We start from the raw sequence: 23,333 nt of genomic DNA on the forward strand, positions 1-23,333 counted from the left end.
TTTAATACCCTCCACCTTAGGGTGAAAGAAACATTAGAAGAAATGTGGCAAAAACCATTAAAATGCCGATTATGGGGAGGTACCGTTATATGGGGGCTATACCAAAACGTGGACCTATAATTACAATGTTTCGCCACCGGAGCTGGAACCCATTATGACCCACAAATACCAATTTTTAGACAAATCAGTGAAAAATGTGGCAAAAACCATCAAAATACCGAATATCGGGAGGTACTGTTATATGGGGGCTATATCAAATCATGGACCCATGCATGCAATGTTTCGCCACCGAAGCTGGAACCAATTATGACCAACAAATACCAATTTTCGAACAAATCCCTGAAAAAATGTGGCAAAAATCATCAAATTACCGAATATCGGGAGGTACCGTTATATGGGGGCTATACCAAAACGTGGACCTATAATTACAATGTTTCGCCACCGGAGCTGGAACCCATTATGACCAACAAATACCGATTTTCAGACAAATCCGTGAAAAAATGTGGTAAAAAAACTAAAATACTAAATATCGGGAGGTACCTTTATATGGGGGCTATACCACAACGTGGACCTATACATGCAATGTTTTGCCACACGCTCAGGGACCCGCTATGACCTACAAATACAAATTTTAAGACAAATCCGTGAAAAAATGTGGCATAAATCATCAAAATACCGAATATCGGGAGGTACCGTTATATGGGGACTATACCAGAACGTGGACCGATATATCTCATTTTCAATACCAACCGTCCTAGACACAATGCAAATAGCTCTGCTAAATTTTGGAGCTCTACGTCAAATAATGTGGGCTGTATCGTGATTTCAACAGACAGACAGACAGACAGACAGACAGACGGACATCGTTAAATCGACTTAGAATTTTATGCTGATTATGAATATATATACTTTATGGGGTCTAAAACGAATATTTAGGGATGTTACAAACGGAATGACAAAGTTAATATACCCTCCTTTCCAAGGTGGAGGGTATAAAAATGGAAAAACTTGAAAAATAACCTTTTGGGGTCTCAAGTCATTCTTTTTTATTCAAGTATTCACACAATATAGTAGTATTCAACAAAATTATTTTCCATTTCTTTTAATTTTTCGTCATGATGAAAGATATCTGAGTTCTTACAAAAGTTGTGATTCATTTTTTACAACTCTCCAAAGCGAATACCCTATTGGCTACATTTAACATTTCTCTATCAATAACACAACGAACACACACACATTATTTTTGGCGTTCACATTTCTCTTTGGTTCGTTCATGTGTGCAAAATGTTTCATTTCCATCGTTTCGCATACGTTCTTAACACATGCGAATGTATGAATGAATGTTCGCTCATTGTATCAACTACGGATGATTGGTCGGGTTTCATATACGATATTTGACACACAGCGGCCAAGCGCTCCAGTGGCGCAATTGGTTAGCGCACGGTACTTATAATCAGTAACTTGTGAGCAATGCCGGGGTTGTGAGTTCGAGCCTCACCTGGAGCAGGTGTTTTTTGCTTGCAAACCGTATTGTTTTTAGAATATTATTATTTTTAGTTGTTTATGTTTTATTACGATAAAATAAGGAAAATATAGAATAATTAGGATTCTGAAATTAATAATGTTTTCTTTAGTTTATATTTTGACAATGTTTGTTTTATGAGAAGCATTGATAAAACGTACTATGTTCCCATACTCGTTTAATGATGAAGCGAAAACGAAATCGCTATAATTTTCCCATTAATGTCAGACAATCATTTAGATTGAGAATTGCAGAGAAAAACTTTCTTATTATGACCCGTTTGAAAATAAGTTATTTTTTAATAAACTTCGTTTACAAATCCCCAATATAACAAATAATAATAAATATATAACAAGAAAAATACACCTAATTTAGCCCGGGCCAACAAGGCCAACCGAAAAAAAATTAATCATAATTTTTGTTATTGTAATTTTTTAATTTTTTGTTATTGGCTGTGATACCATTCCGAAATGTAGCTATAATCATCAAAATACCGAGTACCGATTGGTATTGTTACATTGGGGCTACACGAAGACGAGAACATGCATAATTATTATTATTTTTTTTTATTTGCTATAGTACCGATCCCGACCTTCATAAGTTATTTTTTGTCATATGTTGCAGTACCAATTAATTAATTTAGCCTTCTAAATCGGCTTAGAATTTTTTTGTCCTGATCCAGAATATATAAAAAAAATCCTCTCTGAGAACTTAAAAACGCTCAGTGTAGGTCCATTATTTGATGTAGTCCCGTATAACATTACTTCTTAATATTTTATATTTCAATAGCCAATTTTTAACAATTTGGGCTCTCATTGAGTGTAGATTGTTCCTACGGTTCACATTTTGATATAAGTCCCATTTGGCGTTAGCGACAAATTTTATTGGTTTTAAAGGGTCTTGGTCTAAAAGTTAAACATATATTTTATATATATATTATATTATTCAATGTAGATCTATGTTTTTTTCCTTTTTTGGGAATGGACCCCATATAAAAGTATTTCCAATTTCTGGTAAAAAATGTATAAACATTTGAAAAAAATGAAATAACTGTGGGTTCTGGAATAAGGTATCGATATCGAAAGCTTATTAACGCTTTTTTGTAAAGATTTTAGAAGATAACAAGTTAACAAACAGATAAGTTTGCCCGTGCCCAACTTTTAATACCCTCAATCATGTTGAAGGAACTTTAAAATTTCCAAAAAAAAACGTCAAAAAATACCGCTCAAACGAAAACCGTTATATGGTGGCTATTCGAAGACGTGGTCCTGCATATACAATTTTTTGTCAATTCCGTTAAAAATTAAAAAAATATCGGGGGTACCGTTGTATGGGGGCTATTCGATATCGTGGACCTACATAGACAATTCTCTTTCAGGGGTTATAGGATATCGTGGACCTTCATAACCAATCTTCGAACTTGGCCTGCCTGCGACAAAAAACAGATGTATGCATTTTAGCTTCCTATCATAATTCGTTTTGACTCTAGCTTCATTACAACAGACGGACGGACGGGTATATATGCTTTGTTAGTTCTAATAAAATTATTTCAATGAATTAATAACAGAATGACGAACTTAATATACCCTCCATTCTATGTATGGTGAGAGTATAAAAACTGAAAATACTATTTATTTCTAACTTGGTTTATTATGGACAATAAAAAAACGACACATCAGTGCCGAGCCTTGAACCTGGAACCTTCTGCATTATAGTGCAGCACCCCTAACACAACACCACCATGTTAAACTGAGCACAAGTCTCCCACATCGATAACTTACTCTCTTTTTCTGACGCTAACACTTAAATTTGCTGCTTCCAAAATTACAACCCTGTAAATGGAAAATGAAAGCAGTTAAAGTACCGTTGTTCTACAAAGCCCAATTTTACCAAACTTAGGGTAATGTTGCACCACTCCTTTCCCGCAAATAATCGTAATTAAAAAATAAAGAAATTATAAAAAAATTAAGTAATTCTATGATTTTCTCCACTTTAAATAATTTATTTTACCAGGCGAAAAATCAAATGGAATGACACTGGTGACCGAACCTTCGTGTTGAAGAATACTTATAATTTCAATACTAATTCGAATTTTAAAAACATATATAATGCATAAATTTATTAAGGCTCCTGAGTTTATTCTTTATTAAATTTACATTGCACATGCCATAGATTTAAATTTAATCTTAAATTTATGTGGCATCAATTTGGGATTGTGCTGTTTCGTGTTATTTTCTTCCTGAGCTGAAATAATTTAATATGTTTTTTACAATCCCGCATATTTTCAAAAAAAAAATTGTTCAAATGCCTCCAATAATTTTTTTAAAATAATTACAAATTTGTTAATTTTTGAATTTTCCTTAAAATATAATAATACCAATCATTAAATAAAATGAAAAAAAATTAATTTTCAAAATCCTTATTCAAAACTACTTAATCCTGGATTCATGTGAATATTAAGGCCGATCACCGCTAAATATTTAGCCAGCAATTTTGCAACAGCTCCTGTGGCGCAATTGGTTAGCGCACGGTACTTATAATCAGTAACTTGTGAGCAATGCCGGGGTTGTGAGTTCGAGCCTCACCTGGAGCAGTGGTTGTTTTTTTGTATTTTATTTATTTTTTAAAGAGTAACCAAAACGACCTTCACACACAAAAGAAAAAAAAAAACTAGCATGGGAGAATTTAATATAATTATAAATTTGCATGAGAATTCCCAAACCCTTTCATGGTAATTATTCACATGTGTTGAATTTCATTGAATCGGAGAAGGGTGGGTTTTATGTTTTCATATTTTATTTTATTTCATTTTATTTTTTTGTAATTTAAATTCCTTTTCCATTGTTGATGTGCTAATTTCTGATTTCTCGCCGCCTATCTTTCTGGTGTGGTGATGGTGGTGTTTTTGGCTGTTGTTGTTGAACAATGTGAATGGGATTCACATGAAAAAAGCACATCTCAGGTGTTCGTTTGCCACCATTCGGGCCAATCATCTTTCTCAATTGTGTCTTTCTTGCAACATTTGCAAGATGATGGGTGCCAAAAAGAAAAAAAGTAACGTTCAACATTGATGTCTGTTTGGCTATGTAAATTGGTTTCGAACATTTGCTGAATGTGAATGTTTGCCTGTCTGCGAGGTGTTTTGAAATTATTAATGGAAATTTTCTATGATGAATTGAAAATAAGTATGTATGATTTTTGGAACTGTCTCCAGTGACAAGTAACTTATCATACATATCATCAGTCAAACATCTAGTTGATTTTCCCGCCATTGAAGAAACTCAGAAGGTCTTAAATTTGTAATAGATAATTCAAAGGTTGTCAATAGGAGGCAAATATACCCTGTTTTAGTCTGTATGGGGCTATGCGAACACGTGAACCTGCATAAGTAATTTTTTTTTTTTGTCATAGACTGTAGTACTGATTCCGAACTTCGAATACGAAATTTGTAACAATTCCGGTAATTAATCGTCAAATTATAAAAATACGGGATATTGGAAGGTAACGTTATATGAGGCCTATACCAAAACATGGACTGACATGGCCCTATTTGCAAAATACACATTAGCCTATGTCAATTCGTTCGAAATATAGCGTAATTAGAACAGAAAGACTGATATCGCTAAATCGAGTTAGAATTTTACGCTTATCCTACATATATATACTTTGTAGAGTTAATGTTTATGTTATCCAGATACATTATCTACGTTATCCAATAGGTGTAGATACTCATCCGCGTTATCCAAATGATGTAGATAATTTATCTACGTTGTTCATTAGGTGTAGATACTTGTCCGCGTTATCCAAATGATGTAGATACATTATCTACGTTATCTAATAGGTGCAGATACTTATCCGCGTTATCCAAATGCTGTAGATACATTATCTACGCTATAAAATAGGTGTAGATACTTATCCGCGTTATCCAAATGATGTAGATACATTATCTAGGTTATCCAATAGGTGTAGATATATTAACCGCGTTATCCAAATGATGTGGATACAGTATCTATTCTGTAAAATAGGTGTAGATACTTATCCGCGTTATCCAAATGCTGTAGATACATTATCTACGCCATACAATAGGTGTAGATATTTATTCGCATTGTCCAAATGGTGTAGATACATTGTCTACCTTATCCAATTAGTATAGATGTATTATCCGCATTATCCAAATGATGTAGATACATTAGCTAGGTTATCCAATAGGTGTAGATAATTATCCGCGTTATCCAAATAATGTAGATACATTATCCACCTTATCCAATTAGTGCAGATGTATTATCCGCCTTATCTAAATGATATAGATACATTATCTAGGTTATCCAATAGGTGTAGATACTTATCCGCATTATCTAAATTACGTAGATACCTTATCTAATTGGTGTTGATATATTATCCGCGTTTTCCAAATGATGTAGATACATTATCTACGCTATACAATAATTGTAGGTACATATCCGATTTATCCAAATAATGTAGATGCATTATCTACGTTATCCAATAGGTGTAGATACTTATCCGCGTTATCCAAATGATGTTGATATATTATCTACCTTATCCAATTAGTGTAGATGTATTATCCGCGTTATCCAAATGATGTAGATTCATTATCTACATTATCCATAAGGTGTAGATATTTATTCGCGTTATCCAAATGATGTAGATACATTATTCACCTTATCCAAATTATGTAAATACTATATCCGCTTTATCCTGATACTGTAGATAAGGTATTTTAATGATGTAGATACTTCATCTATGTTATCAAGACTATGTAGATACTTCGTATATGTTATCCAGATTGTGTAGACACATTATTCAAATAATATAGATTCATTATCCGCGTTATCCAAATTATAAAAATACTTAATCTAGATAGTGTAGATACTTTGTCTATATTATCTAGATGATAAAAATACATTATCCAAGTTATTCAATTGATGTTGATACATTATGGCGTGAGACATCTTCTTGACATTTGCCTTAAATAAGGCTTTTATGCGCTGAAGGTTTAAAGGACGTCTTCTAGAAATAGAAACCCGTAAATTTTGGTTGCATGTATATAGAAGAGCTAAGTTAGGGATTTAAGAGGTCGTCCGAAATGCCTTCCAAAATCTTGTATTTGTATTAACTGTTCCCATTTTAAAGTTATTTTTTAAATGTTTATTATTTCGCTTATTATCGCTTATTAATATTATGCAGCAATGTATTCATGCCGGTACCATGTTACGTGCATTCCGATCATATGCAGATTATTTCTTATTGCAGGCGACCAATGGCCTACGAAGGCATGCAATCTGAGCAGGCCTAAATTTATTCACTTCAAAAAATAAACAAAATGCAACCATGACTCTGCATGGATTCATGGATCATTAACACCAAATTAGTAATAGGTGACTTCCGTGAAAAAAAAAAAAAAAAAATTACATAATTCGAAAAGCCATTAACAGTTTTTTGGTCTCAAGAAATTATTAAATATTTTTCAAAATTATTTCATAACTTTCACTTACTTCTTCATCTAATTTCCAAACCCTCTTTCTTTTTATTTCAGGGTATGCAGTCATCAAACATCAGTTCTCCACGTGAATCGTCATCGAATGGCGGCAGTGCATCACAGGCTTCCAACACATCAGTACCCAAAGTCTTTCACAATACCCGCTGTACCCGCCATCATAAGGCTCACAGTCATTCGCCAAATCGCACCAGCAATGGTATGGCCGTGGGAGCCGATATTGCCCATCACACACTGAACGGTCATAGTCACAATGGTCATGGTCACATCCACCATTTGCCGAGTGCCGGTCATCGAAAGAAAACCGAATCGGTACTATCGACAGATTCGGATATACGCTTTACGCGACGAAAATTGGGAGATAGTCAGAAGTGTGGGTGTGCTGTGATTGCAGGATTTCTAGTCGCTTTACTGGTGGCTGGCGTGTTTGTTTATGTGGGATGTAAGTGGGGGGTGAGAGGGGGTTTCAATGGATTCGATTTTTCAAATTTTTTATTTCGATTATAGATACCTATTTCAAACCGGAACCATTGTCTGATCGAATTTTCCGTGGCAAATTCCAAATATTAAATGACAAATGGTCCATGGATTTGGCAAATCAAAATTCGTTAAGGTTCCAGCAAAAGTCAAGGGATTATAGGGAACGCATTAATCTGCTGGTGAGACGTTCTGATTTACGTGAGGCCTATGAGGGTAGCGAAATTTTGGCATTAGATGGGTAAGTAGTCGGTTTTTATCTACTAGATTTATATTATTTGGATGAAATAAAAAAAGTCGGCTGACATAAGTGCATAATCCACATTGATCGAATAATATTCACGGCTTTAAGATAACTTAGATGCATTATCCATTTTTATCCATGAATAAAAATCGTGCCCGCGTCTTTGAGATGACGTAGGAAAATTACAAATGGCATAAATAGTCATTATCCACGTTATCTAAGTGATGTAGATACATTATCCACGTTATCCAAATAGTGTAGATACATTATCCACGTTATCCAAATAGTGTAGATACATTATCCACGTTAACCAAATAGTGTAGATACATTATCCACGTTATCTAAATAGTGTAGATACATTATCCACGTTAACCAAATAGTGTAGATACATTATCCACGTTATCGAAATAGTGTAGATACATTATCCACGATATCCAAATAGTGTATCCAAATGGTGTAGATACATTATACACGTTATCCAAACAGTGTAGATACATTATCCACGTTTCCAAATAGTGTAGATACATTATCTACGTTATCCAAATAGTGTAGATACATTATCCACGTTATCCAAATAGTGTAGATACATTATCCACGTTATCCAAATAGTGTAGATACATTATCATCGTTATCTAAGTGATGTAGATACATTATCCACGTTATCCAAATAGTGTAGATACATTATCCACGTTATCCAAATAGTGTAGATACATTATCATCGTTATCTAAGTGATGTAGATACATTATCCACGTTATCCAAATAGTGTAGATACATTATCCACATTATCCAAATAGTGTAGATACATTATTCACTTTATCTAGGTGATGTAGATTCATTATTTACGTTATCTAAGTGATGTAGATACATTATCCACATTATCTAAGTGATGTAGATACATTATCCACGTTATCTAGGTGATGTAGATACATTATTCACTTTATCTAGGTGATGTAGATACATTATCCACGTTATCTAAGTGATGTAGATACATTATCCACGTTATCCAAATAGTGTAGATACATTATTCACTTTATCTAGGTGATGTAGATACATTATCCACGTTATCTAAGTAGTGTAGATACATTATTCACTTTATCTAAGTGATGTAGATACATTATCCACGTTATGCGAATAGTGTAGATACATTATCCAAGTTATGCAAATAGTGTAGATACATTATCCACGTTATCCAAGTAGTGTAGTTACATTATCCACGTTATCCAAATAGTGCAGATACATTATCCACGTTATCTAAGTGATGCAGAAACATTATCCACGTTATCCAAATAGTGTAGATACATTATCCACGTTATCTAAGTGATGTAGATACATTATCCACGTTATCCAAATAGTGCAGATAAATTATCCACGTTATCTAAGTGATGTAGATACTTTATCCACGTTATCCAAATAGTGTATATACATTATCCACGTTATCTAAGTGATGTAGATACATTATCCAAATAGTGCAGATACATTATTCACTTTATCTAGGTGATGTAGATACATTATCCACGTTATCTAAGTGATGTAGATACATTATCCACGTTATCCAAATAGTGTAGATATATTATTCACTTTATCTAGGTGATGTAGATACATTATCCACGTTATCCAAATGATGTAGAGGCATTATCCACGTTGTCCAAATGACGTAGATACATTAACCACGTTATCCAAATGGTGTTGATACATTATACACGTTATCTAATTGATGTGGATACATTATCCACGTTATTCAAATGATGTAGATATATTATCCACGTTATCCAAATGATGAAGATACTATATCCATGTTATCCAAACTCTGTAGATAAATTATCCGCGTTTTTTAAATGATGTAGACAATTTTTGTGCCTTGTCCAGATTATATAGGTGGATTACCCACTATATCTTGTCTATATTCTTACATTTTCCGTGTTATGCCGATTATCTAGATTCTTCTTTCGAGTTATATAGATTATTTAAATGCATTATCCACCTATAAATAAATTATCCAAGCTATCCAGAATAGACTTTTTTCTTATTTCCTTTTCCTTGTTTTTCAGTTTCGAGGATAAAAGTGATATTTTAGTCCATTTCAATATGGTCTTTGATCCGTATGCCGGTTTGGTAAATACCGCCGATCTTTTGGCATTGTTCGGCGAGGAGTTCAACAGCCCTCATCCTCGTTATTTCGCCAACATTACCGTCGACCCCCAATCGTTGATGATCAAAGAAGTTACGGGCTTGATTGAGGAACCCATTATGTCCTCTTCCCCGCTGGGTGGAGATGATGAGACCACTGAAATTATTACCACCACACCCAGGCAACCACGTCGTTGTGAACCGCTGAAATTGAATTATTGCCGATCGATTGGATACAATATTACGACATATCCTAATCTGCTGGGTCATACATCTTTCGAAGAGGTACAGGCCGATGTGATAGCCTTCCGTGAGCTGGTCGATGCTGAGTGTTTCCGTGAAGCTTTTGATTTTGTGTGCCGTCTGCTGCAGCCACCCTGTGAGGGACAGATCAATGTGGAACCCTCACCGGGCATTATGTGTCGGGAGTATTGTGAGCAGTTTATGCGGGGTTGTGGTAATCGTTTGCCCAAACTTTTCCAGAAATATTTCGATTGTGAAAAGTTCCCCGAATCGACGGGTATCCAGTCATGTCATCACAAGCCCCGCTGCGCCAGCGATATGCAAATGAATGCCCATAGTCCTCGTTTGTGTGATGGTGTTGCCGATTGTCCAGATCTGTCGGATGAAAGGACTTGTACGTTCTGTACAAGTAATTCGTTGTACTGTGGTCGCGGTAGAGCCTGTGTGCCGCGTAAGGCTCGATGTGATGGCAAGGCCGATTGTCCGGATGGTTCGGATGAAAAGGATTGCCGTAAGTCTTAGGAACTTGATTTTAAATATTTTTGGAATAAATCAAAAATATCTCCTTTTAGTCTCCATTGCCCCCTTGGCCTCGGAATTAATTGATCCTGAGCCTTTAGTTCCCTACTTGCCGAGATTCCATCCCGAAGGCTATGCGGTGTTTTCGGAAAAGGGTTCGGTTGGAAAACTTTGTGCTGAGGGTTTGGAGGGAGATAGTAAGCTGGTGGTGCGGCAAACTGTGGCCGAGTCGCTCTGCAAATCTTTGGGTTATGAGTTAGTATCCTTTGGGAAAATTCTACAATTCCGAACTTAACACATATACCTCTCCTATTGCAGATCCGTTGAAATATTCGATGTGGTTACGGACACAGAAAATATAAACGACTATGTGAGGGTTTTGGATCCCCATGCTCCTGAAATCTCCTTTGTGCGTACCCATTGCCCCCGTCGCCAGGTACTCTATGTCGGTTGTGGAGAATTGCAGTGTGGCATACAATCGGTACTGACGGGAAAACAACATCTCACCTTACCCAAAATGTCTTCGCCCGGAGATTGGCCTTGGTTGGCTGCCCTATATCGTGAGGATATACATGTGTGTGATGGTACTTTGGTAAGCAATTGAAATTCGGAAATTTTACCTCGAATGGCATGATTTTTTTCATGATTCCCCTTTCAGATTTCCCCCGATTGGGTCCTGACCACAGAATCTTGTTTCCAAGGGCAACCTAGGGCCACCTGGATGGCAGTGTTTGGCTCGGTACGCTTAGCCTCCAAGGCTCCTTGGACCCAAAGACGTCGTATCATTGGCATGATTAAAAGCCCTGTAGAAGGTTCCACGGCAGCTTTGATACGCCTTGAAACTCCCGTTGTCTTTTCCGATCATGTCCGCCCAATTTGCCTGCCCGACGAACAGCAACGACGCCAGGAACAACAAATTCAACGTCGTGCCTATGTACCCAAGGCTGAACGTTTGGAGGGTAAAAGTGGCGAAGCCATTAAACTTCTCGAACACGAGACCCAACAATATTTCGAACTGCCCGCCTTTACAACCAGCTCAGAAATTTCAGATTCCGATGAAAATATGAATGATTCCTTTGAATCATCTGCCTATAGAATGCCTCAAGCTGAATCCCTGGTTTCGGAAGTTGAAACGATGGATTTAGACAGCTACCCCCTGCCCGAAAGCAATCCTCAAGTGCAATATTATGGTGTAAATCAGACAGCCGCAGCAACAACACCGGCTGGTGTTGGTGCCAAGGCAACGACGAGTGTGGCGGATCAGCAACCCGAACAAATGTGGACAATGTGCAATACATTGGGTTGGTCACGACAGCGTGATCATCTACAGCGAGTCCAGCTGAAAATTGGCGACATGGCGGCGTGTGAGAATGTCTCAATCGCCACGGTGAATAGCATGTGCACGGAGGCGACATATCAGAAGCATGACTGCACGGTAAGTTGAGAGGAGTATTATATCCTATGTCTTAGGGATACAGAGGGAAGTTATAATTTTTTATACCCTACACCACCCTTTTTTTAACATAGAGAAGGAACGGAGTTAGACCCATAGTTCCTTCTGATGATCTCCATAGAATCAAAATCTGAGTCGATTTACGCATGTCCGGAAGCAATGAATTTTTGTAAACAAAGGTCACATTTATTGCCCGATCGATATGATATTTTGCACAAATCGTTTGTTTGGCGACCCGTATTGAAATTGGAGATAACCGGCCAAAATATATATATATAGCTTCCATTTATATATTCGTCCGATTTGCCCTTTATTGTGCACCAAGCGTGTAATATTGACCAAATTAATTGGAATTTGACACATATAGCCAAATTGAGCCTGGAAATTTGGTGGAAATCGGCTCAGATATAGCTATAGATCTCATATATATTCTTCATCCGATTTGTTAAAATTCTCCGATTTTCCTTTACAGCCGTAATATACACTCCATGACAACGATATTCGAGGAAATATATTCAATACATCTCAGAAATTTTTTTGGCCAAATTTTATCGAGATCGGGTCAGATTTGGATATAGCTAACATCTATATCTTTACTCGATTTCAAGAATTTCTTCCAAGGACCAAAGGTGGCACAAATTCTTATTTTTTATGAATTTTTTCGAAGGGTCAATACAGCTTGCTGGCTTAAAAATATAAATTTTGTGGCCCTGTTGGTCCTTTGAGATAAAATTAAAAAATTAATTTTTGGAAAAATATTTAAAAAAATAGATTTTTTAAAAAAAAATTTCCCAGAAACAATAGAACCAAAAACATAGATTTTTTAAAATATGTTTCCAAAAATTAATTTTTAAATATTTTCTCCAAGGATCAACAGAGCCACAAATTTTATGTTTTTTAAACATTTTTTCCGAGGTCTAACACTGCCAAAATCTTAGATTCTTTTTTTTCAAGAACCAGTAGTACACCAAAAATTGGATTTTTTAAGATTTTTATTTCCAAGAACGTAACCACAATTTTTTTACTTTTTTATTCTTTATTTCCGAGGACCAACACAGCCGCAAAACGTGGATTTTTAATTTTTTTTCAGGAAATATGGATTTTTAAAATATTTTCCAAGAATTCATGTTTTTCTCCAAGGACCAAGAGAGACACAAAACGTGTATTTTTAACAAATTTTTTTCAAGGACCAAGAGAGCCATAAATTCTATAGTGTTTTAGGATTTCTTTCAGAGGTCCAACAGAGCCAAAATCTTGGATTCTTTAAGAATATTTTGCTCAAGGATCAAAGGATTTTTAAAGATTTTTATTTCCAAGATCCAAGGACATGTTTTTTAAGCTTTATTTTTTGTCAAAAAATATTTTTTATAGGGCTATTAAAGTTAAAAAATATTTTTCCAAGAATTCATTTTTAATTCTTTCTCTAGCAACAAAACGTGTTTTTTTAAAGATTTTTTTTCAAAGGACCCACTGAGTCACACATTCAATATTTTTTGGGGTTTTTTTCAGAGGTCCAAAACATACAAAATATTGGATTCTGGATTGGTCCCAAAACTGGGATTTTGAACGATTTTTATTTTTAAGGACCAACAGGGACACAAAACGTGATTTTCCAAACATTTTCTCCAAGGACCAACTGTGCCACAAAACATGCGTTTTTAAGTTTTTTTTTTTTTTCAAAAAAATATTTTTTATAGGACTATGCAGCCACGAAACTTATTTTTTTTTTAATATACGGAGTCAAGTGCCAACCCAGCCAGAAAACGTGAAATTTCTACAAATATATTTTCAAGGATGGATGTGGTTTTTTAAAAAAAAAAATTAAAGGACCAATGAAAAAAATTAAATTTTTTTACAAAAATATTTGTTCACCGATCGACAGACCCACAAGGATCAATCGATTTTGCTTCAACTTTGCAAATCCTAATACTTGCATCAGTGCCTGGGTGCCTCCCTCTCAAAGGGTTAAATTTTTGAATGATTATAATTCTAATAAAATGTGACGTACGACTCCGATTGTCTTCGAATATCACATATCGCAACATTTTTATCAACCCAAGGTCTGGTGTAAAGATGGGAAATATCGGTCCCCTCCTTCTGGTACCTCCCCCCAACAAAGGGTCAATTTTTTGAATTACCAAAACGATTATAAAATCCGAAATAAACATCCAATTCTCTTTATATTTCACACATCCCATTATTTCCACTATCACAACATCTGCTGTGAATATGAAATATATCGGTCTATTACTTCTGGTACCTCCCCTACAAAAGTTCAAAAATTTGAATATCCATGAAGTTTATAAAACGCGAAATTAACATCAGATTCCGTTCAGACTTGGTACATCTCAATATTTCCATCAACACAAGATCTGTTATACAGATGGTAGCGATCGGACCTCCCCCACGAAGGTTTAAAGTTTTGAATAACCAAAACGATTACAAAGTCCGAAATAAGGAATCGGTTCTCTTCATATTTCACACATCTCATTATTTCTAGTAACACAAGATCTGCTGTGAAGATGAAATATATCGGTCCATTCCTTCTGGAACCTCGCACACAAAGGGTCAAAATTTTGAATATCCATGAAGCTCATAAACATACGAAATTAACATACAATTCCATTCAGACTTGACACATCTCAATATTTCTATCAACACAAGATCTGCTATAAAGATGGTAGAAGTCGGACCATTCCGTCTGGTACCTCCCCCACAAAGGGTCAAAGTTTTGAATAGCCAAAACGATCATAAAATCCTAAATCGACATAGAATTTTATGCTGATCAAGAATATACATACTTTATGGGGTCTAAAATGTATATTTCGGGGTGTTACCAACGAAATGACAAACTTAATATACTTTCCAACTATGGCGGAGGTTATAAAAATGGCATTTAATCCGTCTCCTTCCTTTAAATCACATCCAACTCATTTTTTGAGATACCAACAAAAGTCGGTAATGTTAAAATAATTATATTTGCGATAATTAACGAAATTTGTCGGAAATTAAAGTAGTCTCTAGGACTTACCGGTAGATACCAATGTTGTCAACCTTAAATTCTGTTTATTTCAAAATTCTGGATTTTTTCGTCTGTAATTCAAAAAAGAGTTAGAGAATCGCGCTACAGGTAATAATTTCCATTATAAGTTACACTTGTCTGTTCCCGTTCTTATCTCCTCTCAAGGTAATCCTTTCCTCCCAATCACCTAAACAAACACCGGACAGGTAAAAAACATTGGGTTTAAAATATGTTTTATGAAATGTAAGTTTCGTTACTTACAAAATATATATTTACAGACATACATTTCATTGATTTGATGATATCAGTTATCTCTAGGAGTTTTGTACAGTTGTGTGTGTGGTTTTTGTTATTACAAAGTGATTAAATCTACATTAGGAACACTAGCTTAACATATGTACGATGTGGGTGAGTGGTTACTACGAGTCCATTCAAATTCTTATGGAACGTTTTACCACACTCGTTGTTGTCGGTGTTGTTGTGGATTTTATTCTGGCATTGTGTGAATTGTGGAACATTTTGTAACGGTTCACGATGCCTCGGACAATATCCTGGTGTGTGTTTGTCTCTTGTTGTTGTTGATTATCGGCACTTGTTGTCTCGGTTCCAGGCCACTGGCCAATGAAACAATTTTGTCTTCGAACGGGTACAGCTTCGCCATGGGTATTTGTGGTTTCCTTTAGTTTATTTGTCTTCTTGGAGACTTTAAAGGCTTGTCTTGGCTGGGTTTCAATTTCTGGATTCTCTATTGTCGGGGGTAACGATGTCAGCAACATTGAGGCATCCACTCGTATAAAGAACAATTTCTGGGGATTGGGAAACAGCAAAATAAAATATTCGAATATTTCCTTATCATATTTTGCACCATGTTCATCGTACAGCTGGATGGCATTGCGTTGGATGTGACTTAGATCGAAGGTTTCCATAACTAAAAAGAGAATGATGAAATTCATTATTCCAATTGGTATTTAATATTTTTTTGCAGAAGAACTTACCTTTGCTAACCACATCCTCATAGGGCAGAGTGGAATCACACTCAATATTCCGTGTTAATCCTTTGTAGGAGACCTTCAGGGTATTTTTCAATGTCATTCTGTTTAATTATTTTCGGCGATTTTGTAAAAAAAAATACTACTACTCTGCTTGCTTGCTCAGTCAATACTGTTTGGTCGCTGTAGCAGAGGCCGCACTTTTATGCGACGACTGAATTCACAGAATACAGGCCGTTAGATGTGTTAACTCTCATGACTCAGTTGTACGTAATTATTCTCTCAATCTCTTTTCTCTTAAAACTCCAATTATTGCATTATTCTCCATCTCTCGCTCTCTCTCTCTCTCTACAAAGGATATTGTTTTGTTTTTTGGCCGTTAAATGCAGCTAAACATATGATTCCCACTATGCTCTCTCCCCTCTCTTGATTATAATTATCACCCCCTCTCTCTCTCTGTTCTAGTTTTAGTTAATTTCAATTGCCTATCTCTCCCTCTCTTCCATAAAAACAGGATCTTGAATACAAAAACAACCCTTAAATGCGATAAGGCCAACAGAACATCTGCAATTATTTTCAAAACAAAAAAAAAAAAAAGTAACAACAAAACACTGTTGATTCGCATCGAAACAATAGCAAATGCATTATCTGTGAAGCATTACTGGCCAGCCTGGCTGGCTGGCGGCTAGGTAGCACGTTCTATAACGTATTTGCACCCTTCTCTGTTTTTCCATTCATACACTTTCTTTAAGTTGTTTTGACAATAAATCATGCGAATTCATGCACGGGCATGTGTTTTTTTCTGTTCCTTCTAAATTCAATTTCGGTTGCTCTTTCATGTAACATCGCAGGGTATTTGTTGTTGTTTTTGTTTGACACGTACTACAGTGGGATAATACGGGCAAAAAGAAACAATACAGGATAATCGCTATTACTTTGAGTTATTGATTTAGTCAGCTGCAATAAATCATGACTTACTTAAAGAGAGTCTTTGGTGCCTGCAAGGACAATTACCACAGCACCGAAGGCGGTAAATTATTACAATTAAAAATTTTCAATTTAAAATCGACCCATATTTTCTCAGAAAATTAACGAGAAACTTTCTCAAACCATTGTAAAGCTGCCGTCTAAAAAAATTCTCCCAGTTAAGAAACTGCCATAGAAAAAGAGGGTCTTGAAAGGAAGACGAATAAAACATGATCGACTTGTGATTTTCCCAATTTAGGATCTCCCATAGGTATTCGTCTTTTTGTTGGAGATCTGTAATTTTTTTTTAAATTGGCGTCCAACTCGATTTTCCATTGACTTTTGGTATTGAAAATCGATGTAGATTTTCATAAAATCTATTTTTATAGCCTCCACCATAGTATGGAGGGTATATTAAGTTTGCCATTCCGTTTGTAACACCTCGAAATATACATTTTAGACCCCAAAAGTATATATATTCTTGATCAGCATAAAATTCTATGTCTGTTCGTCTGCGGAAATCACTCTAGCTTCCGAACGAAATGAAGCAGGTTGATAAAATTATACTCAAATGTATATTATGTCTGCAGGACTTTTGGTATTGAAAATGGGCCATGTAGGTGCACGTTTTGGTATACCCCCATCTAATGGTACATCCCTATTTTGGTATAGCCCTCTTATAAATGTACCTCCCTATTTTCGGTATTTTGGTAATTTAAGCGACACTATTCACCGGAAATTTTTCAAATTTGGTATTTGAAGTTCGTAATGGATAGTACTGCCTATGACAGAAAATTGTCTGTGCAGGTCCACGCCTTCGTATAGCCCCCACATACTCCCCATATTCGGTATTTTGATGATTTTAGCGACACTGTTCACCGAAGTTGTTTCAAATTTAGTAATTGAAGTTCGTAATGGATACTACAGCCTATGACAGAAAATTGTCTGTACAGGTCCACGTTTTTGTATATCCCCTATATAATATTACCTCCCTATATTCGGTATTTTGATGATTTTAGCTCCATTATTACCGATTTTTTTTAAGTTTCGCATTTGAACGTCGTCGTAAAGATCCTAATATAATGGCCACATTCTATATTTTTAAGATTTTTACAGAATTTTGAAGGGATTTTATTTTTTTGAAAATTGCCAAATTCGTACCAAATGGTGGAGGTTATTAAAAGTTCGGCCCGGCTGAACTTATACCTTTTTTACTCGTTTAATCAGTGTTTTTACTATTTTGCGGTCACAAAATATTTTTTCGATTTTTAATTTTTATGGAAACCAAAAAGCAAGCAACGATAAAAATTGTAAAGCCGATGCCAAGATAGATTCTGGTACAGTATCGTAACCGAGTCTAGTATCAATTGGACCCAAAATTGTGGCAAGACTCGTGGACAACATAAAATAAATGTCAACAATACTGAATTTCTTTATCATATGTTTACCACCAATGGCGCCCAACGTAGTATGGAAACCGATAAACGTGAAATTACATCTAAAAATCGAATATGGATCGGAAATAAAAATATGAATTTCTACGGCCAACCCACGTTAATAGTTTGAATAGAATCGCCAAAAATCCAAATTTTAATGCAACCAAATTTTCTTTCTTACATGAAATTTAGTTCAGATACAAATATCTAAACAACAATGGCGCCCAACGTGTTTTAGAAATTCAGAAAATTGAAAAAAAAAAAATCTTTTAAAAACTATTTTAATCGAAAAAATGTTCTCGACCCCTCTGGGTCAGAAAACTGATTTTAAATACTCCGAGACTGGTGACCCTTAGCTTCTAATATACAGAGTGAGATGAAAAAACTGCAACCAACTTCAGACTGCTGTCATTTCTAAGCCACTCGTCCGACAGTTGTTAAAATTATTCCAGTGACAGCTCATTATATTGTTTACAAGCGCACAAAAGCATTTTGGTGAGAATTTTTCAAAAAAAAAATATTCGTGATGGAATTCTAGCGTGATAGTGTGATTTCTTTATATTTGGCTGGAAAACTACAAGTGGCTACTCCAGCATTTAAATGTAAATAAATCTTTTGTGTCTCGTAATATTGCTCGTTACCGTGATACTGGTAGCGTAGCCCGACGTCAAGGAAGTGAACGGAAGAAAACAGCAACATCAGCAGAAATGGTTCGAAAAGTAAAGAAGCAACTTGATCGAAACCCGCGTCGCCGTGGCCGAAAAATGGCTTGTGAGCTGAAACATATCGCAATATATAATATTCCATTCGGCAAATATTGAAAAAAAAAGCTCGGGGTAAAGCCATTTAAATTCCAAAAAGTGAAATAACTTACACCGCAACAGAAAGAAAATAGACTCAAAAGAGCTAAAGAGTTGCTTCGCTTGGCCGAAAGTGGTGAACTGCCGAATTTCAGTTTTCTCCGATGAGAGAAAATTCGTTGTCCAGCAGCTTGTAATCAAACAAAATGATGGTGTTTACTTCCCACCAGAACTCAAGCACCGGCCAAAACAGCCGATGGTCGCTCTACGCTAGTATTAATCGACCGTGGCATCAGAATAAATGCCAAATATTATCGCGAAAATATTCTGGAGGGTGTTTTAAAGCCTTGGTTATGCAAACATTTTCACCGCAGGCCTTGGACACTACAACAGGACCATCGCACTCAGCACGCGCCACCCAAGAATGGTTACAAAATGAGGTTCTTCGCTTTATTTCCAGCGCAAAATGGCCACCAAAATCTCCGAATACCAATCCGTTGGACTATTGTGTCTGGAGTATTTTGGTAAACAAGGATGACACTAAAAAGTACCAAAGTGTCGATCACCTCAAGCAAGCGCTTCGCCGGAAATGGGCCAAAATACCGCTGAGCAACATTCGGGCAGCGTGTGACGGTTTCATTGGCTGTCTGAAGGCAATAATTCGTGCCAAAGGTGACCAATTCGAACAAATCTAAACTTATTCTTAACATTCGATGCGACATTTTTTGCTTTCATTCAATAAAACTAAAAAAAATGTAAAAATTATGCCGTTGTTGCAGTTTTTTTTATCTCACCCTGTACGTTAACTCTTCATTATTGCCACTTTTTTCTAATTTACAAGCCAATTAGAAGTTCAGAGTTATCATGATATCCATCCTTAATTTATTACTGATATGAGTCTAATTGAGCATTTCGGATTTTCGTAGGACTACATTACCGCCCAACTCGTAGGAGGTCAGTATGAATTATGTGGCATCTGGAAGTCTAGGTTTTATGATTTTTTATACTGTTTCGATATTCGTATGTATTGGGTTTCATCTAATGACAATACGAATGGAAGAAAATGTGGCGCCCAACGTTGGTCATAAGAATCTAATTCGATAGTACCGCCGAGTTTTATAGAAACTACATATTTTGTCTGCTTGTACAATAAATGATTAAATTTGAAAACATTTACTAAATGTGTTTTAGAGCATGTATTATTAATATTTCCATAGCAAATTTTTACAAATGTTTTGTAAAAAGATTTTTGCAAAGTCTTAAGTAACAAAACCAACTTATTTTTGGAAATTCCTTGCTTAATTTATTTATATCTCTGTATGTTCCTTTAATGTTTAAATAAAAAAATAACATTAAAAAATTATAATATATATTAAATTAATTAATTTAATTACAATAAAATATAATAATAATAAAACATATCTATATTTAAAATATTCTTTTAGAGCCACTGTCCTTCATATATACTTCCAACAATAACTAATTTTTCCCCCATTTATTAATTTGCCAAACTCTCTCTCTCTCTTTTTATCGTTTTTCATTACAGCAAGAAGAATTTGCCGGAGCTCCAGTGCAATGTCTAATACCGGGCACCAATCAATGGGCATTGGTTGGTGTGTCCTCATGGAGAATAGCATGTGCCGCATCGGGCATTGAAAGGCCAAGAATGTATGACAAAATAGCATCGAATGCCGCTTGGATAAGGGAAACGGTTCATGCGTCATAAGTAAAGTAGGGGGGAGGTGTGTGTAGATGTATGTTTGTGACTAAAGTGTGTATGAGTGAGTGTGTGTGTGTGTGTGCGAGCGTATGAATGATTATGAGCAAATGGTGTGTGGCATGATCATGCATGTTATCTAGGCTAAAGAAAAAAATAAAACAAAATATGCCGCCAAGCAGCAGTAACACTTTGTAAATAGTAGCACTTTATTTACTCACTCTCTCTTTTCTCTCTTGTTAGTTCTCTCTCTTTCTCTCTACTTGTTTGGTAAGCAGCATCTTAATTAATGAAAATAACTTGCATTTTTTTCGTTTTTTTTTTTAATAATCTATATTTAATTGTAATGTCCTTAAAATATGTTTATAGGCTTAAAACCTACATGTCTACGCATGTAAATAGAACTAGCCTTTATGTGCTTCTCATTTAATTTGTTTTATCTAAAAAAAGGTTTAGGAGGGTTTTCTTGAAAAAAAAAACTGTTTAAAACAATCTTGTTTCTCTATCCATGTAGGTGTTAAATTATATTTCTGTATGCAGTCGAACCCGATTTCGGAGAATCTTTTGGTATTTAAGTTGGATGTACTCAGGCCTGAAGAAACATTTGTAAAAGACCATCCATGGCTTTCAGAGGCTCTATAAATAAAAGTCCTCTTAGAAGTCTTCTGTAAATAATGGACAACTCAGAAGTCCTATGTAGAAAAATATCTTCTAAAGAAGAAAAACTTTCCAGATATTCTTCATACATAACCGACATCCTAGAGACTTTGGCAGTCCTTCCATAGATCTTCCAGACGAAAGGTTTATTCAGGGATCATTAAGTATAACACTTTTAAGAGGTCTTCCTCTGCAGATAAAAGGCCTTAAAATCGTATTCCACAGACAAAAACCCTTTAGAGGCCTTCCAAAATTAAATGCTTCCAGAGTCCTCTATAGAAAGAAGTGTTCTCTCGATAACAAACAGAAAGGTCATCTCAGAGATCAGTAGACGTTTCCAACATCTATTCTATGTATAAAAGAATCCCAGAGGTCTTCTAACTATTCCAGGTGTCCTTTTGATAGACACACCCCAGAAATTTTTTATAGACGGAATATAGATATTCTCCACAGGTATATGATATTCGAGAATATTTCTTTAGATACAATACTATTCATAGGACTTCTATATGATTTTCCAATGATCTGTCAGATTTTACACAGGTGTTCATACAATATATTCCAGAGATCTTCTATAGACATATCACTCTTCAGAGGTCTTCTAAATATTGAGGACTTTCGTAGTACTTTTTTGATAGACACATCCCAGAGGTATTCTTTGTATACATTCCAGAGATCCTCCATGGGTAGACGGTATTTGAGAAGTCTTCTTTATATAAAATAACATTCAGAGTTCCAAAGATCTTTCAGATTTTACATAGATATTATATAAATATAAGACCTTCTCTAGGATATTTAAGAGGTCTTCCGTAGGAAGATTTTTTCTAGAGGTCTTCTGTGGTCCTCTGAATACCTTCCATGGGGTTATCCAAATGACTTAAATAGTTTGCAGTATGTTTTTGAACATTGAATGTCTTTCGGAGGTCTACTAAAGACCGAATACCTTACCGAGGTCCTATATATGTAGGTAAAATACATCCCAAAGAAGCTCTACTGGTAGACTACCTTCAATAGGTTATCTAAAGGTTAAAGGTCTCCCAAAAGGCTTCTGTAGGCTTCTAAGGGTCTTCTACAAATATAGGGGTTGATATTGATCTTTTACTTAGGGGTTTTATAGGCCTTTAATGGAGCTTCTACAGGCTATCCAAAGATTAAATGCTTCCCAAAAGTCTCCTTCAGACACCACGTGAGGTCTTCAATACATAGAAGCCCCTCCATAGGTCTTCAACAAATACAGGGGTTTTTTGATCTCTTACTTAAGCGTTTTATAGGTTTTTAATGGAGCTTCCAGAGACCATGAGAGATATATGCCCCTCTATAGGTCTTCTACAAATAGAGGGGTTTCTATTGATATCTTACTTAGGCCTTTTATAGACCTTTAATGGAGCTTCTTCCTATTTTTTACAGGAACAATTAAAAAAATCAGTTTTATTTAAAAAATGTTACCGAACACGTTCTGATCTTGGTCTTTTGTGGAAAACCTCCTACAGTTCTTCAATGGATGAGAGGATTTTTACAAACCTTCCACAAACAGGCGACATTATCTAGGTCTCCTGTAAATAGGTGACCATCTACAGGCCTTCTATCACCGCAACTATTTCTAAATGTCTTTCATAGAAAAAAAATCTGCCATAGGTCTTCAAAT

General features: G+C 35.5%; 2 protein-coding genes and 2 non-coding genes across 4 annotated transcripts in view; 3 read left to right on the top strand and 1 right to left on the bottom strand.

Moving 5' to 3' along the window:
- LOC101899165 (uncharacterized) overlaps positions 1-22,654 on the top strand; it is a 43,058-nt gene extending 20,404 nt beyond the window's left edge. The window contains exons 2-8 of the mRNA XM_059132073.1: positions 7,077-7,479; positions 7,545-7,755; positions 9,808-10,640; positions 10,702-10,903; positions 10,967-11,240; positions 11,307-12,083; positions 20,861-22,654. Coding sequence (XP_058988056.1) covers positions 7,080-7,479; positions 7,545-7,755; positions 9,808-10,640; positions 10,702-10,903; positions 10,967-11,240; positions 11,307-12,083; positions 20,861-21,040 — 2,877 coding nt within the window. The 5' untranslated portion in view covers positions 7,077-7,079 and the 3' untranslated portion in view covers positions 21,041-22,654. The remainder of the gene's footprint in view (positions 1-7,076; positions 7,480-7,544; positions 7,756-9,807; positions 10,641-10,701; positions 10,904-10,966; positions 11,241-11,306; positions 12,084-20,860) is intronic.
- TRNAI-UAU (transfer RNA isoleucine (anticodon UAU)) lies at positions 1,415-1,506 on the top strand. Its single transcript is given in 2 exon segments — positions 1,415-1,452; positions 1,471-1,506. It is a non-coding gene; the product is annotated as a tRNA-Ile (tRNA).
- TRNAI-UAU (transfer RNA isoleucine (anticodon UAU)) lies at positions 4,024-4,115 on the top strand. The gene is given in 2 exon segments: positions 4,024-4,061; positions 4,080-4,115. It is a non-coding gene; the product is annotated as a tRNA-Ile (tRNA).
- On the bottom strand, positions 15,352-16,246 carry LOC131807054 (uncharacterized). The gene is made up of 2 exons (XM_059132077.1): positions 16,119-16,246; positions 15,352-16,051 (listed from the first exon to the last, which is right to left on the bottom strand). Exons 1-2 carry the CDS (start codon positions 16,213-16,215, stop codon positions 15,555-15,557), a joined length of 594 nt encoding a protein of 197 aa, XP_058988060.1. The 5' UTR covers positions 16,216-16,246; the 3' UTR covers positions 15,352-15,554.
- Positions 22,655-23,333: the final 679 nt, after the last annotated feature.

Source organism: Musca domestica, unplaced genomic scaffold (genome assembly GCF_030504385.1).
Source record: "Musca domestica strain aabys unplaced genomic scaffold, Musca_domestica.polishedcontigs.V.1.1 95, whole genome shotgun sequence".
NCBI classification, from domain to species: domain Eukaryota; kingdom Metazoa; phylum Arthropoda; class Insecta; order Diptera; family Muscidae; genus Musca; species Musca domestica.